This window comes from Microcaecilia unicolor, chromosome 8 (assembly GCF_901765095.1).
Source record: "Microcaecilia unicolor chromosome 8, aMicUni1.1, whole genome shotgun sequence".
Lineage (NCBI taxonomy): Eukaryota > Metazoa > Chordata > Amphibia > Gymnophiona > Siphonopidae > Microcaecilia > Microcaecilia unicolor.
The window spans coordinates 155,190,985-155,208,987 of record NC_044038.1 but is presented as its reverse complement, the minus strand read 5'-3'; the positions used below and the strand labels follow the sequence as shown (position 1 = coordinate 155,208,987).

The 18,003-nt window shown below is 42.2% G+C and overlaps 1 protein-coding gene across 1 annotated transcript in view; it reads left to right on the top strand.

The window, feature by feature from the left end:
• DCTN4 (dynactin subunit 4) overlaps window positions 1-13,253 on the top strand; it is a 62,625-nt gene extending 49,372 nt beyond the window's left edge. The window contains exons 9-13 of the mRNA XM_030211982.1: window positions 2,770-2,843; window positions 4,269-4,323; window positions 8,220-8,327; window positions 9,629-9,726; window positions 10,697-13,253. Coding sequence (XP_030067842.1) covers window positions 2,770-2,843; window positions 4,269-4,323; window positions 8,220-8,327; window positions 9,629-9,726; window positions 10,697-10,910 — 549 coding nt within the window. The 3' untranslated portion in view covers window positions 10,911-13,253. The remainder of the gene's footprint in view (window positions 1-2,769; window positions 2,844-4,268; window positions 4,324-8,219; window positions 8,328-9,628; window positions 9,727-10,696) is intronic.
• Window positions 13,254-18,003: the final 4,750 nt, after the last annotated feature.

Here is an 18,003-nt window from a genome sequence, read left to right as displayed (position 1 = left end):
CTTCAGTATTTAGGGCCTGAACATACCCCTTCCAACCATGTTCTTTGCCTTCATATGAAGAAAAGAACCCAGCTAGCCAGAGAGGTTCAAAGGGAAAAGATTTTTGGTGCCCGGTCCGAAATCTTGGCATTGGTATCGGTGTCGACATTGATGTCGAGAGTTGTATCAGCATCGGTATGTATGGCTAAGAGGACTGTTTCATATACTGGGAGTGGACACACATCGAGTGGGTCTCCACCTGCCTCGACGCCGGCTACTGTGCACGGGCATCGGGAAAGGTCACAATTGGACCAGACACCAAGGCGACTTGGGGATTCAAAGTCTTCCTCTTTGGCACCAAGGAGCATCGATGACTGGCATCGATCCTCCTCTACATATGGTGCAGGGCGCTCTGGGGCACCAAGGGATTTGGTTCCCGAGAAGAGTCGGTATCGGGAAGACCCCCCTCCCCCACAAGAGGTGTCGACATGCTGGTCTCCACGCAGCCAGGACCAGGCCCCCATCTTCATCCCGACAGTTCAACAGTCTGTCTCTGAACTGGCACCCTAGCCTTTCCTGATGACCCCTCTTGATGAATGAATCTGGGTATTCTCCCTGAGCTCTTGGCAGGGTTTTTACAGCAGTGTGCATTGACATCTGAGGTGCTTGCACCATCTGTGCCACTTCCTGCTGCCCCACAAGGTGCTCAGCCTGCGGTGAGGGTTTTGACGCCAGTGTCGCGTGCCTCCCATGTGGACACTTCAGTGTCGGTGGAGGAAGCATTATCGGAGCCGAGGTTGTAACCCACTCCTTGATGCCCTTCTCGAGGATATGGCTCCTCTGTTTCGAGGCAGGCTCAGTCTCGGCCCTCCCATGAGGAGTTTTTCGCTGACACAGGTGAGTGTTCATGGGAGTCTGATGAGGATCCATGGTGCTTCTTGGAGTAGGAGTCCTATGGCATCCCATCTGACCCCTCCCCTAAAGAGGAAAGAAGGAAGGCTCCACTAGCATTCCTTTCCTTCCCAGGTTTGTGCAGAAAATGACGGCTGCTTTTCCCATTTGTTTGGCGATGGAGGATGAGCCCAGGGCTGAGATGTTCGAGATCCTGGACTTTGAATCGCCTGCTAGAGAGGCCATGACACTCCGTCTTCATCGGATCCTGAAAGATGTTCAGGTGAAGAACTGGGAGTCCCCTCTGTCAGTGCCTGTCCTGCCCAAGCAGATAGACACCATATATTGGATCTAGAGTTCCCCAGGGTTTGACAAGCCTCAATTGCGTCATCATTCCCTGTTGGTGGAATCCATGCACAAGAGCCAGAGAAGCTAGAACCCTGGATTCTTTTGGGCAGAAGATGTATCGGACCTCCTGTGCTCATCTCCCATATTCAGTCTTACTATTGACACCATTGAACCAACTCAGAACGCTCTGAGTTGGTTCAATGGTTTTCTTGCCATGCGAAGTTATAAAGTGCATAAAGCAGGCAATCTATCAGCCGGTTGGACCCTGGTTTCTGGGGTCTCACAGGGGATCTCTGCTGTCCCCATTGCTGTTTGATGTGTTGCTCCAGACTTCAGATTGCAGTGTTTCAGCTTCCAGGCAGTATTTGTAAGTTTAATCATGATGCACTTATTTTTATATTATCATTGGTTTCCTATTCATTATTGGATAGGTTTTAAATGATTAATATTGGCTTACAAAGCCTATTATCAAAATATGCCTCCTTACTTGGGATCCATATGTGCCTGGTAGAACTTTCTTTAATGGGCCACAGGATGGCAATTCCTTCACTTGCACAGCACCTGAGAGAGTGGCTTTTTTTTCTGGGTGGTACCCGCTCTAAGGAATATATTTCTTGTTAAAGTTTGAATGGAAGAATCTTCACATAACTTTAAAATAATAAAGGCCCTTTTTTTTAACTCAAGCATTTGGTTTGCCTGGAATAGGGGAGTGAAGGGCTTATCTATGATTGCATGATTTTTATTTATTTTTTTGTCTTTTGTATGCTGTTAGGATATACATGTGAGTGGTTTAGGGCTGTTCTATTTTAAATGGAGTTTGTTTTTTTACTATGATGTGTTTTATGTTTTTTGGTAAACTGCTATGATCTTGGAAAACCTAGACGGTATAGCAAATCTTTTTTTTTATTTTTTTTATTTGTTGCATTTGTATCCCACATTTTCCCACCTATTTGCAGGCTCAATGTGGCTTACAATGTTCCGTCATGGCATTTTAATAAACAATTTTGGAAAAGGTGAGTAATAAGTCTAAAATTCAAATAGAAACCTAGTATTGACAAAAGATGCCTGAAGTACATGCCAACTTTCACATGACTCCCAGATTCTATATAGCACGACGAAGTTGTGCGTGCAAATGTGTCGTATTCTGGATTTGCATGTGCAATTTAGTTAAGCCAATCAGCACCAATAATTGCCAATTAAGCAATATTGACACTATTTAGCATTAATTAGAATTCATACACACACCTGTCAAAGTATATTCTATAACGTGATGCGTGTAAATTCTACGTCGCGTAGTTGAAAAGGGGACATGGCCATGGGTGCGGAATGGGCAGGTCGTGGGCATTCCTAAAATCTATGCACATTGTTATAGGATAAACCCAGTCCACTCCTAATTTAGGCATCTGCATTTACACCAAGTTTTAGGCATATTCTATAAAGTACGCCTAGGGGTATTTTGTTTTGGCAACAGATTTGTTTGGGCGTCATATATAGAATCTAGTCCAAAATGGGGTTTTTTGAATGTGTGACTTTAATTTTTTTTTTTTTCAGAAATGTGAACATAATTTGAGTAAACCTGAATTCAATCCAACATCCATCAAATTCAAAATACAGCTGGTTGCAGTGTAAGTATTCTGGGATGTTGATCACAGTCTAGATTAAATTGTCCTGTTTGCCTTTTTTAACGACACCATTGTAAAAAAAAAAAAGTGTAGGACATCTAGTCCTGGCTGCCTTCTTGTTTGTTTTCAGTGTACCATTCATGCGTAAGTAGAGATGGAATGCAGGCAATAAATTTAATTTCTTGGAAGGAACTTCAGTTAATCTACGTATGTGTTTTAGCCCATGGTAGCTTTACTTCTGCTGTAGATTAAGATCTTCCAATTTGATCCAACTAAACATGGGGACATTTGGAACCTTTCCAGCAGAAAGTTTATTTGTCAGCTTCAGGGAACAAAACTAACCAGATTCTATTTAAAAAAAAAAAAATCAAACAAATAAAAATGGTAACTCTAGATTCTTGATTCTTTCTGGAAATGCCAAATATGCACCCATTGTACAGACGCTTAGGTCAGCCTTGTCTTGCAATCAAGTATGTCATAGCTGCTTCATTACTATGTGTAAGTCCTCTTTATCCCTTTCTTAATATTCAATGTCGTTCTCATGGTTCCACCAGCATCTGGAATAGTACGGTTTGGCCACTGTTGGAAGCAGGATAGTGAGCTAGATGGACCTTCGGTCTGATCAGTATGGCTATTATGTTCTTATGAGTTTCTCGCAGACTTGACATCTCATTTCCTAGGTGAGGGCCTGGCTGAAATCTCAGACGTTGGGAGAGGATCCCGTTTTAATGTGGATTTTGAGGCTTTCTAGGATTTTTCCCTTCCCTTATATATTGGGGATATTCTCCGGGATATATGGTGGCCTAATTTCCACATGGAAATCAAAGTGTATTCTATAACAGTAAGCATAACTTAATTGATTAACTAGCTAATCAGTACTGTTAGTGCTGATAATTGCTTAACATCCAATTAATTGACGTTAATTAAGATTTACGCACATAACTCGCTAAGCAAATTCTGTAATGTGGTGCGCTGAAATTCTAAGTCAAATAGTTGAAAAGGGGGCATGGCCATAGGCAGGACATGGGTGTTTCTAAAATCTATGTCTGATAAAGTCGCCAAAACAATTTCTGTGCTATAATCTGTCTTCTTAGAATAATATGAGCAAATTACTGCTCTGAAACCAGAACCTAATTCCAACAGGCTGAAGCACAGAAGGAAATAAATCTGCTCTGTGGGCGCTGAACACCCTTGATATTGATCATGTTCCTTCTTTGTGTCCAGGGAGGGGTGATTTGTATTGTCTTTGCCGTCCCTAATTATGTTGAAATATTGGTGCCTATGAATCTACTTTGTCTTAGTGAATCAGTGACATTAGTGGGACTAAAACGTCAGACTCAGAGCTTCAGTTCACTCCTTATAGGGTACAGCTGTTTAGAAAACCTCACAATGGATCTCGTGTGCTCCTTTCTTTTCTTGAATATATAGGAATTATATCCCAGAAGTGAGGATCATGTCCATCCCTAACCTGCGCCACATGAAGGTGAGTGCATGTTTTCCAGTTCAGTATTCGGGCAGTCACAGAAGACTGCACTAATAGTGGAATATGGGGATGATAATCAGCATAAAGCATTGAGTTAATTATTCTTCCTTTCTCCCTCCTCCCCTACAGCTGCAGACCTAGACATCAGAACTGGGAAGCTGCAGGCAGTGCCGTAGCGAAAGGTGCCTGACACCTGGGTGCAGGGCACGGCGCCCCCCCTCCGGAGCGCTCCCCCCCCCCCCCCGAAACGCACCCTACCTTTCAGCGGGGGGCAGGCGGGAGGGCCGATCCGCCCCCAGTGCACGTCACTGGGAGCTGCGTCGGCTCTGCTGCTTCCCTGCTTTCTCTGCCCCGGAACAGGAAGTAACCTGTTCCGGGGCAGAAAGAGCAGGGATCCAGCGAGCCGACACCCCCCCCCCCCCCCTCCCCAGCGCGTGCACCCGGGGTGGACCGTCCCACCGCCCCCCCCCCCCCTTCCTATGCCACTGGCTGCAGGTGCCATGGCATCCCCCCCCCCCCCCCCCCGATTTTCCTTTCCTCCCTCTCCTTATGGTGTCCAGTATTTCTCTTTCTTTTCTCCCCTTCTTCCCCCTGTGGTCTCCAGAATCTTTCTTCTTCCTCCATCCTCTCCCTTGAGGTGTTTAATTTCCCCCTCCCGGTAGCAGTGCTACAATCTTCATAACAAAACAGGCAAAGCAGCTGGCCAGCCAGAGCAGGAATTCAAACAAAGCCAGCAGGTCTTGAGAACACACAAGTGCCTGAGGCCCCATGCTGACCATCCATGATGCCTGTTTTGTTATTTGTTATGCAGATTATAGCATCACCCATCCTGGGAGAGAGAGGTAAGGAAATCCAAGGGGAGGAGGGAGGAAGTGGAAAGATGTTGGAGACTACGGAGGGGGGAGGAGAAAGATACTGAGGAGGGGATGGGAAAGAAATAGAAAAATGCTGGACACCGGAAAAGGGGGGGGGGGAGAGAGATTCTGAGAAGGTGGGGGGGGGGGGGGGTGAAGGAAGGAGAAAAATGCTGGACACGGGGGGGGGGGGGGGGGGGGGGGGAAGGAGAGAGATTCTGAGGATGTGGGAAGTGGGGTAGTGAAGGAAGGAGAAAAATGCTCGACACTGAGGTTTTTTATTTGGTGGGGGGGGGGGGGGGGGGTTAAGAGTTGGGGAAGAAGAGAGATGCTGGATGCCAGGGGATGGGTTTTGGGATGGTAGGGAAGGGGAGATTGAGTTGGGGGCAGAGCTTGGGCTGTCCTAAACAAAAATGCATTTTGCTTCCCCGAGACACAAAGCACATAACGTTTTTTCATCTATACTAAAAAAAAGTAGGTGGGGTGAAGATTATTTTATTTATTTATTACATAAACCTCAGTACTAAACAATCTACCATTCCAAGCAGTTTACAAAATAACATACAAATTCATTACATAAAAATATATTAATCAAACATAACAAATGTCTGTTCTCCTCTTTTACACTTTTTAAACCTAAAATTACAAACCTTAGTAACACATTCTTCTCATTCAGCATCTCACCAGTAAGAGAAGGCACACTGGAAAAAGATGTTTTTAGCGTTCTTTTAAATTGATTCAAAGATCTAACCATTCTCAGTGTTGGTGGTAATTTGTTCCTTAATGTAGGTCCCATAATATAAAAGATGAGGTTCTGTATTGTTCCAAACACCCCACTTGAAGAGAAGATATATCAAACAGATTAGGTGTAACATCTTAGAGATCTCACGAGCTGATACAAATGAAACCTGCTGAAATAAGATGATGCTAAATCCCAGTCACCTATCAAAGACCCTGGGTGGTACCTGGTTTCTTTCAGAGGTCCTGGACACTCTCTGAATTTCTGTTCACAAACAGGCAGTGATCTTAACTAGTACAACTCTAGGTTTTCAGTGTCCTCTTTACTGTTCACCCTTTGGCATCCCAAAGAGTAAGATTTCTCATAATTAGCATACATCACTTCCAGTGCATACTTTTTGTCTGATTCTGCAGAGGGGCAAATGTATTGAAGCACTTCCCCCTCCCCCCAGTTCTGTGTGGTAGCCACATTTTCAAAGGGAAACCCCCATTAGAAATTTCCCTTTGAAAACGAACTTGAAATCCTGCAGTGGTGTTTATTACCCTCTTCCTTGCCTAATTTTGGATCATTTGCAGTTACCTTCAGGCCAATAATTGAAGAGCTAGAATTAAAGCATTCCCCGGAGAGCAAAATGTGTGTGCTTAAACATATGCTTCAACTCTGGGACCTATATGAGATGCAATGCATTAAGACCTTTGGAAAGATTTCCCCCTCCAGTTGCAATAGTGAGGATTCCAGCCTTTCTCGATGGAGAGAGGGATTCAGGTGTTTTAATATCTGGAGGAAGGAAGGGGTTAAAGAAAATGGAACTACTGCTGCAGGATGGGAGTATGATTTCCTTCTCCGATTTACAAGAGAAATTTGCAGTGGAAAGTAATCAATAGAAATCAAAATAAAACATGGAAAAGAAAATAAGATGATACCTTTTTTTATTGGACATAACTTAATACATTTCTTGATTAGGTTTCGAAGGTTGCCCTTCTTCGTCAGATCGGAAATAAGCAAATTTGGAAGATGACAGTATATATGAGTGAAACATCAAAGCATTTCATTGATAGTCTTAACACGATGGGTGTGGGTAGGTGATCATGGATGTGATCATGGAACACAATGCAGGAGAAGTGATGGCATTGCCCTGCAATCTAAAGTTTTTGGAAAACGGTATAATAATGGTTAAACTTCGTAAGTGATGGTAGATAAAGGCCAAAATGACCCACCCAGGCTGCTCAGCACTTGGAAGCACAGTACAATTATTTTAGTATTGTTTTGAGCAGAACTGCTTTTCTGTGCCGTTTATCCCATTGCTTTGATGCCATCCTTAAGAGGAACTTTTGTGTTTATCCTATGCCTTTTTGAAATCTGTTTACTGTTTGTTTCCCACTTCCTTTTGGAGTCCATTCCATGAAAAATTTCCTGGTGGTGATCTTTAGTCTGGATTCCTAAAGGGTGATTTTTAAAATAGGTATACCAATAAGATATGCATTTCACATATTACATTCACACATGTATACATGCATCATGTACTCCATTTTAAAACAACCTCTTATATTTCTCGTTGCCTGAGCAACGAAAAGTACAGAAAAGCAATTCAAAAGAAAGGTAAACTATGCATAGGACAGTAAATAGAAAAGGAAATGAAATACGATTCAGCTCGAGTCCACAATAAATGTGGATTCCAATACTCAATAAAGGAGGAGCTTAAAAAAAAAAGAACTGCTAAAGAAAAATAGGAAAGGAAGCTATATCCAGGCCACTCCTTTTCTTCATGTGGTGGTTAAAGATATTTTGATGGGAGTATGTACTATTTTTTCATATAGACTAGTTCTACAAGAACTCTGCATTATTCTCTATCAATGGAATAAACTCTGTATTTAATAAAGCCCATGGAAAGCTCTGATTTCTGTCACTTTTTGTTCATGAATAATCTTACAATTGTGAGAGTATAGACTAGTCCAGTGGTTCCCAAACCTGGTCCTGGAGGCCCCCCAGCCAGTCAGGTTTTCAGGATACCCACAATGAATATTCATGAGAGATTTGCATGCACTACCTCCACTATATGCAAATCTCTCTCATGAATATTCATTGTGGGTATCCTGAAAACCTGACTGGCTGGGGGGCCTCCAGGACCAGGTTTGGGAACCACTGGACTAGTTTGAGGTTTCAAATGCCACACACAGGCGAACATTTTCATTACATAAATATCAGTGACTTGATCCATTATTTTTAATTTTATGATACTACGCCAGAGTCCATGTTGGAAGCTGTTAAATAAAACCCTCAATTTGCTTTTTATCCTTTTTCAGGAAAGTCAGGTCCTTCTGACTCTGACCAACCCTGTGGAGAGCATCACTCATGTGACACTGAGCCCGTGTGAGGAAAATGACCCTGATGATATCAACAGCACTGCCAAGGTACCAGGGGCATAGTCAGACCTGCAGGTTTTTTTTTTTGGTGGTGGGGGGGGGGGGGGGGGGGCACTAGGCATTATAGGACTGAGTAGTGCTTGGTATACTCCTAAATAATGCCTTAGATTTCACTTGATAACGGATTTCTAAACAGTCTGTCCTGCATCAACATAAACCACATGCACACTTTTGGAAACCTTGGAAACACTGACACTTTAAAATGAAGTTGTATTATCCCATAACTTAGGGGATAAAATGGGCCCTGCTGAAGTTAACTCAAGCTAAGCTAATGACAGAATGCTATTATTTATACTTGCTTTTTAGCAGTCTAGGCTCAAGCATTACATCAGCTCTTTGACTGGCATACAAATAGTTAAGCCCTGGAACTCATTGCCAGAGGATGTGGTATCAGCAGTTAGTGTATTTGGGTTTAAAAAAGGTTTGGACAAGTTCCTGGAGGAAAAGTCCATAGTCTGCTATTGAGATAGACATGAAGAAAGCCACTGCTTGTCCCTGGGATCAGTAGCAAGAATCTTGCTACTATTTGGGTTTCTGTCAGGTACTTGTAACCTGAATTGGTCACTGCTGGATGCAGGATACTGGGTGTGATAGACCATTGGTCTGACCCAGTATGGCTATTCTTATGTGGTCACCCCTAAAATAGAGGTGCCTATTTGTCCTGCTGTGCTATTTTATAAAGGAATGTCGGCCCCTACTTTATTTATAGAAGAGGCTTCAAATAGGCACCTTCTTGATGCCTAAAAATAGGTGCCTTTATTTTTTAAAGAGGAGACCTGGAACACAGGATTCAACACGGACAAGGAACAAGCAAATTGACATGTTAAAGAATTTCTGGTTTTATATTTCTAATTCATCTTTGTTGCAAAATTGGATAAACTACTGGCTAATACTAAGCACATTATATGTAGTCTTTTTTTTTTTTTTTTTTTTTAATAATTCAATGTGCAGATGTGATTCATCTGATGATGCATCTGCAATCACATGTAAACCATGGTATATCGAATACATGACCCTTGCCAGTAAAGCACGTGCTAATGGTTGCATTGGTGGGACTGGAGAATTATTGTGAGTTATCTAATAGTGCCATCTGCTGGCCAATCAACAGAGCAACAGTATTAATGCCACATACAGGGAGTAATGGCAAAGTTAACATCTGCAGGGGGGAAGCAAAATTTAGAAGACAAGTTGGATCATCCTTTTAAGTCAAGTGGGTAATATAGTATTTCTGTGTCTGTTAGCAAAACAAATTTTAACATTCTTCTGCTCTGTATTGTGTGATATTTCAGGTTATGGTCCCTTCCAAAGAGCTAGTCCTGGCTGGTAAAGACGCAGCTGCAGAATATGATGAGCTGGCAGAACCACAGGATTTTCAGGATGACCCAGAGTAAGTGGAACCCATTTGATGAATTTCACATTTCTTGTAGTCCGCGGCAAGTCATATAACCCTTGACTGCCTCGGGTACAACTCAGATTGTGAGCCCTCTAGAGATAAGGAAATCCTTACTACTTGTACTACTGCTGAAAAGGCATGAATTAAATCTAAGATCCAAACTATCAACTCAGCAGTGGCATTCCCCTTCCATTGGCAACTTGCTTTTTGTGGTTCACTATCTCCTTTCCTTCTCCCCTCCCCCCACGCCACAGTCCTATAAAACTTTGTGAGTTCTGGCAGCAGCAGTATAAAGAGAAATTGCCTTTGACCAATTGTCTTCTGCATCCTGTCCACAGGAAATTGTATCAGAGGAGGAAGGTCAAGGCAGAGGGAACACCCGGGGGCTGTCTGAAGGCAACCTGTCTTCATGCTTCTCCTGCCGGCAACCCATGTAAAGTTTACAGGACTATGGATGGGGGGAGGAGAGCAAGCAATGCTGGAACATGGTGAAGGGGGAGGAAGAGAAGGGGAGAGACATTGGACCAAGGGAGAGATGCTAGATCTGGGGGTGGGGAAGAGAAGGCTTTAGACATTGGACCAGTTGAGGCACTGATGGTGACATGGGATTTGGGGATTTTGGTTCCTTTATTGCTGGCACTCTGAGCCAATGCTCATTGATCCAATGGTTAAGCCGGCCTTGTTGGTTCTCATTTCATTATTCATTAAACATTCCCTTCTTCCTCATGTAGTCTGAGAACTATATTTGCGTTCTTGATCTTTGAGTCTTACAAAGTCCAGTATCTGCTTCTGTATTTATGTGCCTAGTGTGATTTAAAGAGTTCAATTTCTTTTCTCTATCCATTTTGCATTGATTGTAGTGGTTAAATAATTGGTCTAGAAAGGTTTGTCTTCGTCTTTCTTTGCAGTTTTGTAGAGATGGGTATGTAATCTTCATTGCCTTGCTTTTCTTGTTTTTGTGTAGTATTGTGGCGTTCAGAAAAGCCAACAAAGTGGGATTTTTTATCAAGGTGATCCCGCAACTTGAAGAGGGGGAGATTAAAGTGAGCTTCAAGCTTAAGCATGAGTTTAAGAACCTGGCTACTTCCATCCGTTCCATCGAGGAAGGTGATGCCAGCTCTGAAGTGATATGGCTTACTCACCATGTGGAGCTCAGTCTGGGCCCGCTGGTCCTATGAGGGATCCAGAATTCATTGTAGAAGATGGTGGCAGCGTTTAGATAAGCTCTCACCAAGAGAATGGCAAGCGCTGAGATTCTGAAGATGCTGCTTCATATACCTTTACCTAACGCTACACATGAATAGTGGCCCCTCCAGTGAGGGCTGAGGTGTTGATGATGCTTGGAGAATGTACCAGGCTGTGGAGTACTTGAGCTAAATGGTAAACATCTTTTATTTTGCCATGCCTCACACTGATTCCTCAGATCCTGTGATTCATGTTGTGCGAATAGACAGGCTCCATAAACAGCTTAATCTGTATTAGCCAGCCTGAGGCCATGTTTATCTCCACAGGCATTAAAAATGTACTGTTTATGCTTATTCAGTAATCACTAGCATCTGTTAACCAAGTGATAGCCTGAGTTTGAGTGCTTTGGTCTTATTAAAATAACAGCCACGTACACGTGCACCGTGCAAATTAAAGTAGCAGTGCTCAAGTACTTGTTTTCATCCTTGCTCCCCTTTCTTGTGATTGTAAGCACCAAATACTGCCAGCAGCTTTGACTCTCTCTTGACCAGTTATATTCAACCATTCTGTCTGCAGGTGGGTGGGCTCTTCCTGTTCATGAGAGAACTGGCTTATCTACATTTGCCCTCATACAGAAACCAGAATACAGTATTTCTTTGGGACTTGTTTTTTTTAAACTGTGGTCAAGAAGGAAAACACACTCTCAAAACATCTTTCAAAGACTGTTTGTTTATGCTAGTTGATATAGGTGCATTCTGTTTGAAATAAATTCAGTTAGTAAATATTACAAAACAAAAGGAAGTTTGGTGACTTGTTTCAGCACACAAAACAAGGATTAAAGTAGGGCCAAATTCAATTAATGGCATTAGCAATGATCTCAAAATAGAGTTTAGGAAGTGATGTGGTCATCTGAAGAAAGGAGATCCTGCCAAAAAGACATATGGCTGAGCACTTGCTGTATATTTAACCCAGGCATAAATTCCATAGAGTCTGAATGTAACAGCAGAGAACAGGACACAGCCAGATTGTAGAGAACGCACGACACGCTTGTGTATGACTTACAGAAAAAAATGCTTTTCATGGAATGAGCATCAGTAGCACAGCAGAACCTGACTGAATTTTTGCATTATGTAACATTCTCTGTCTGTACCATAGTAATTAGATTTTTTTTAGACTTGTTATTAAATTTAGTTGAGTGTATCTGTGGCAAAAGCACTTGACATAAATAGTTTTCTTGTGTCAAAACTTACGAGTCTAGGGAGGGAGGGACTTTGTAGAGTACAAGTTAAATAAAGCTGATCTTTGGAATGCTGAGAAGGGCAGCCATCTGCTGGAAGAAGTGAAATAATTTCTCTTATACTAATAACACTAATAATCACTTGGGTGATTACTTAAGGATGTAGATGCAGGATGAGAGTTTATTATCTGAACAAATAAGTGTGTGTGTGTGGGAGGGGGAAACTGTGCCCAAAAGCAAGCAAGAACAGATGAAATGCCAGCTTATGAAAATGGGGTGCATTATGTTCATCCCATGACGTTAGAGAGGTGGTCTTTTTATTTATCCGTTTTCAGACTTTTTCATTCCGCAGGAAATCTTTTGCCTCCTATAATAGGGAGGAAGTTACACTTTTTTCACTGGAGCAGGTGGGAGAAATCAAAGCAGAGACAACTGTGGTATGTTTACAACTTCATGTAGGTCACACAGCGCATGAGTTAGAAATAGAATCAATATTTATTCTTAAATGTAAAGTATTAAAACTAGAACATGGGGTTTGCTTCTGTCTGGTCATGTTTTCTTCCGTAACCAAAATAAAATACCAAAGTTGGCTTCAACTTACTGTTCGCTTGAAATCTTGTAGTTAGAGGTTCTTGTGACAATGTTCTTTCTGGTATTGGAAAAGTGCTGTTTAGGATAACCAGATTAGCACTTTTGTAGCTTATGAGAAGGGAGCTGTACAAAGCCTGGACTGAGACAGAGCAAAGAAGAAGTTTTTAATCGCTTCATCTCTCCGTAAACATCCAAGAGATAAGTGTTACATAATGGTATTGTCGCTTGTCCTGTAAGATCCAGGACATTATGAGGTGCATTTTCAAAGCACTTTATGGAACTTTGAAATCTAAGTGCTTTATAAATGAGCCCCTATATATACTTTAGAGCTACATAACAAGATATGAACATATTCGGGTCAATATTCAGATGTCACAGTCGGCATTTAAATCTCTTCCGTGTATTCAATGCCACTATCCAGACAGCAAGCGGCACTGAACATATGTAGACAGTGCTGACCACCACTAGCTCTATGAATAGCAGTGAATGTTCAGCCAGCATCCAGAAAGTTTAGCAAGTTAAATTAGGACAGCCTTTTTGCTGGCCTAACTGTATCCACAAAGCTATGCAGATAACTGTGGAATATCTCTATCTGCACAGTTAGGCAGAATGTCTACGCTCCACTGGCACTATCTGGATTGTTCCAAGGTGGGTCCGTAAGACTTCAGTTTCTGTATCTGGATAAGCCCTCTGAATACTGAGAGGTACAGCAACAGCTGTTGTGCTTCGAATATCTGGCCCATTGAGCTTGGTTCAGAATTCTTAACCTGTTGGTTCTCCAGTTTATCCCTCATTGGACCAAAAAAGCTAGTTGTGAAAATGATTTGGATAACCTCAGAACATGAGCTTACTTTCCCTGACAGTATGACCAAATTAACAACTACCTGATGTCAAGGAGAAGCCAACTTACACTTTCAATGCCGTGCATAGTGAGCATTAATTAATCACACAACTGATTGTGACCCATATCTCTCTCTTTAAGCTGAAGCACCTTTAAAAAATAAATAAATTGATAAAAAATGGGCCTATCCCATTGAAATGGAACCCAGTTTTTTAAAAAGTATATTTTAAACCTTCACCATTCCTCATGTTTTTACTTCGTATTGCCTATGGGAGTGATGTGCAGAGCACAAGCCAGTCCAGCAACATTGTGGGGTGATTTTCTGTATAAATGCCTGGAGATGGCTTGGCCCATAGTTACACTCAAGTTCTTAGAGATGGTATGTGGGTATTTTGAACTTCAGTCATTTTCAACAATATTAAGCCTAGTAATAGATATCGGCTACAACTTTGACCTTTACCTTTCTGTATGGAGGTAGGTTAATGTGACAACTACATGCATTGTTTATAGGTGCTGACTGTATTTCATGCATGAAAGATGCCACTGAAGTTTATTAAAGAATTATAATTTATTCATTTAGATGTAGAAGAATATTAAAGTTTTTAAAAATGTTGTCCTTTAAGCCTTGAAAAGGGTGAATGCATTAACTTTGTAAGAAGACCCCTGAACTTTAGAAGTACAAAGTTAGCATGAATTCCATACTTGATTTGTGAAAGGCAGGAATGTTCATAAAATGAATTTTAATCAGCCTGTTGCACACTTTTCCTCTGAAAGGCCTGGGAATCTGTGCATTGAGCTGTACCATCCAACAACAAAAAATGTGCTGCCTTTTCCCCACTTGTTGTGGCTACCTTTACTAACTTGTTAAATTTTGCCTTATTGCTTAAACTTTATGTAATGAATTCATTGTTAATAAATAAAACAAGAACCCATGCAGCCTTCATCTTTTTGCCTTGTACAAGAGATACTGAGATGGTCATTGCTTAATTTTTTGTTTTCTGGAAACAGGGCATGATTTTTTTTGGTGGGGGAGGCAGAGAGTAGACCTGCCTAGCACTAATTGGTTAGCACAACTACATTGCCGCACACCAACTGATTATCGCATGGTTAGTACGGCAGCCCTTACCGCCTAGTAAATAGGTAAGGGTTCCCTTGCTAATAGCCATGCGCTAATGGGAAATTAGCACATGGCTATTAAAGAAATGGAAAAAGGCCGTTTTACCACTGCACTAAAAGTTGCCTCAGCGTGTGGGGAAAACCACGCGCTAGTCATAGCGCAGGCCACTTTTTAGTGCAGCTCAGTAAAAGGGCCCAATAGTTTGTTAGGAAGGGGAATGGGATTTGATAAACGGTTTACATAGTATATATAGGTACTTATTTGTACCTGGGGCAATGGAGGGTTAAGTGACTTGCCCAGAGTCACAAGGAGATGCATTGGGAATCAAACCCAGTTCCCCAGGATGAAAGTCCATTGCACAAATCCACTAGGCTACTCCTGCAGGACGTGTTTGCTTTCCTTTAGACTTCTTACTGTATGCTGGCTATTTTGGATTTTTATTTTGTTTGAACTGAATTTTGATGGGAACATAATTTGCTGTGTTTAAATGTTAACTGTCCATTTTACTCTAAATTGGACAAGTTGAGTGGATAGTTGCGTTAACCCTTATTGGGTTCTGTCATGGAGCATCTTGGTGCCATGATAACGAATACCTCCCATTATACTCTGAGCCCATTTCACATACACTGCTGAGGAAAGGTTTGTGAACTGCAAGTATAATGTTAGGAATTTTAAATTCTCTGAGGACAAGCAAAGCATCAATTAGCATAGATTGGTGATGTCCCCGACAGATCCCTAATGTGGACGCTACCCAGTGTTCATGCTACTTTAAGAAGCTTTTGGTAGGCCTGCACTGTGCAAGTGCCTTCCTGCCAGTTTGAGTCTTGTGGAATCTTTAGCCTTTTTTGTTTTTCTCCACATAGCACACAGGACTCGCCTCTTAATTGTGGCGTGAGAAAAGTTGATTTTTTGGCTCTTTCGGTTATTTTTGTGCCTTTCTGCTCTGCTGTGAGTACTTTAGGGTGACTGGGATTTGTTGTATTTTTTTTTTTTTTGCCCTTCTCTCCTCACCTCATGTACTTAGTAGCATTTTTGGCTCTCTGTTTTTGCTTTCTTTTCCTGTGGTCCATGGCCATTTTGCCCTGGGCTACCAACTGAGTTCCTCTTACCTTTTTGTTGAGCAAGCATGTTTTTCCTTTGCATCTCTCTCCACTATTAAGCCATTTGATTTTATCTTCCCCCATGATGTCCCAGAAACCTGCCAGTGGGTTTAAGAAGTATTTCTGATGAGCTCAGACCGTGTCAGTCCCTGACCCTCATGATCTTTCTAAACTGCTTGAGGTGCAGTCATGATTCTCTATACATTGTCCTGTTTACGCTCAAATGCATAAGAGGACCCGGAAGTCTGATTCATCAACATTGAGAGCAGTGGTCCCCATGGCTTGTGGAGCAGGACTGGACACAGGTGGTGCATCGATATTAAGGAGGTCTGTGCCTGTCTTGGCATCCTCAGATCCAACACTATGGAGTGATTCTAGTTTTTATTCCTTGCCTAATAATTCCCAAAAGTCTGTTTGATTGTTTTGGTCTCTGCCACAATAAAAGATTTCAATGTTTTGTTTCTTTTCCTAGGTGGTGACTCCTAATGTGGAACCTAGCATTGTGTAGCTATTATTTGGGTTATTGTTCACCATGTGCATCATTTTGCACTTGTCCACACTGAATTTCATCTGCCATTTGGATGCCCAGTCTTCTAGTCTCATAAGGCCCTCCTATAATTTCTCACAAACTACACTTTATTTAACACCTTGGAATAATTTGCTTTTGGGAGTTTTCTTACCATATGGCCATGTGTACCTGGGGTCTTTTTGCCTGCTGTGGTAAAAAGGGCCCTAGTATGTGGGGAAAAACAGCCACCAGCACAGGGCCCTTTTTCCCTGCCGCTTGGACTCGTTAGACTGCCTCGACAGAATTTCTGCATGAAGAAAGCCTCTACCTCATTATTCAATACATATTTGTGAAATAGTAGTAATAAAAAAAAAAAAGCAAGTGCATTTTTATAATATACCACTGCATTCTTCAAAACAAAAAGGAGCAAGTTCCTACATGCCATCTTTTTCTTTTGATATAGGTACAGGGAAAAAAAAAGGTGTTATTTATTTATTAGAATTTATTTACTGCCTTTTTGAAGGAATTCACTCAAGGTGGTGAGCAGTAAGAACAGATCAAACATGAGCAATAGGCAATTACAGCAGTAAAAATATTCAAGTAACAATACAAAATATGGCATGGTATACTACTTGCAATGGAAACACACTATGTAATAGAACATTATAATTGGTAGTGAAGGATAAGGCAAAGTTGTAACATAGATGAGTAAGAAAGTAGGAAGAATTTGAAAGTAAGGTGACTGATTTGAAGAAAGTTGTATGTGAGGTCAGAGAGATGGTTAAATATCTCAGGCTAGGAGTGGATAAACATATCCTGCTGCAGTATGTGCAGCCAGAGTCAATCCTTGTGTGTGTGTGAGTGAGACTAACAAGTTAGTTACTTCTTCCATTAAAGGCTTGGTTGAAGAGCCAAACTTTCACCTGCTTCCTGAAGTAGAGATATGCAGCCAGTTTCAGCCTAATTAATTTTTTTTTCCATTGTACTTATAAATAGTAAATCTGATTGTTAAACACCTGATTTTCATAACTTGATGTCTGTTTTGGTGGCCCTTGACCAGTGGTGTGCTGGAGCCGGCTCGCAAGAGCCGCTTGTTAAATTTTGACAGCTCTTGCGAGCCGATTGTTCTTGGGGGCGAGCCGGCTCCGTTACGGGAGGTAAGCATGGCAGGAGGGCGCCATCACAGGCCATGCTTACCTCCCCTCCTGCTCCCAAACATGTCCAACGATGTCCTTCGCCCCCACCCTCCCCTCCCACTCCCATCCATCAGTTTCTATTACCTCCCTCGAAGCGCTGCATTATTTAAAGCCCTGCTGCCCATCTTCAGCCTTCCCTGCTTGCTTCTGATGAGTTTGTGCCCTTAGTCCCGCCTTCTGATGTCATTCTGATGTCATTTCCTTTTTCCGTGAAGGCGGGACTGAGGGAACGAACATCATCACGAAGCAAGCAGGGCAAAGCTGGAGATGGGCAGCAGGGCTTTAAATAACGCGGCGCTTCGACGGAGGTAATACAAAAAGATGGATGGGAGCGGGAGGGGAGGGTGGGGCAACTAAGAATCGCTGGACATGGATGGGAGCGGGAGGGCAGGGGAGGGAGGAGAATTGCTGGGTATGGATGGGTAGAGGGGACAGGGGCCAGAATTGCTGGGTATGGATGGGTAGAGGGGGGAAGGGGAGAGAAGAGAATTGCTGG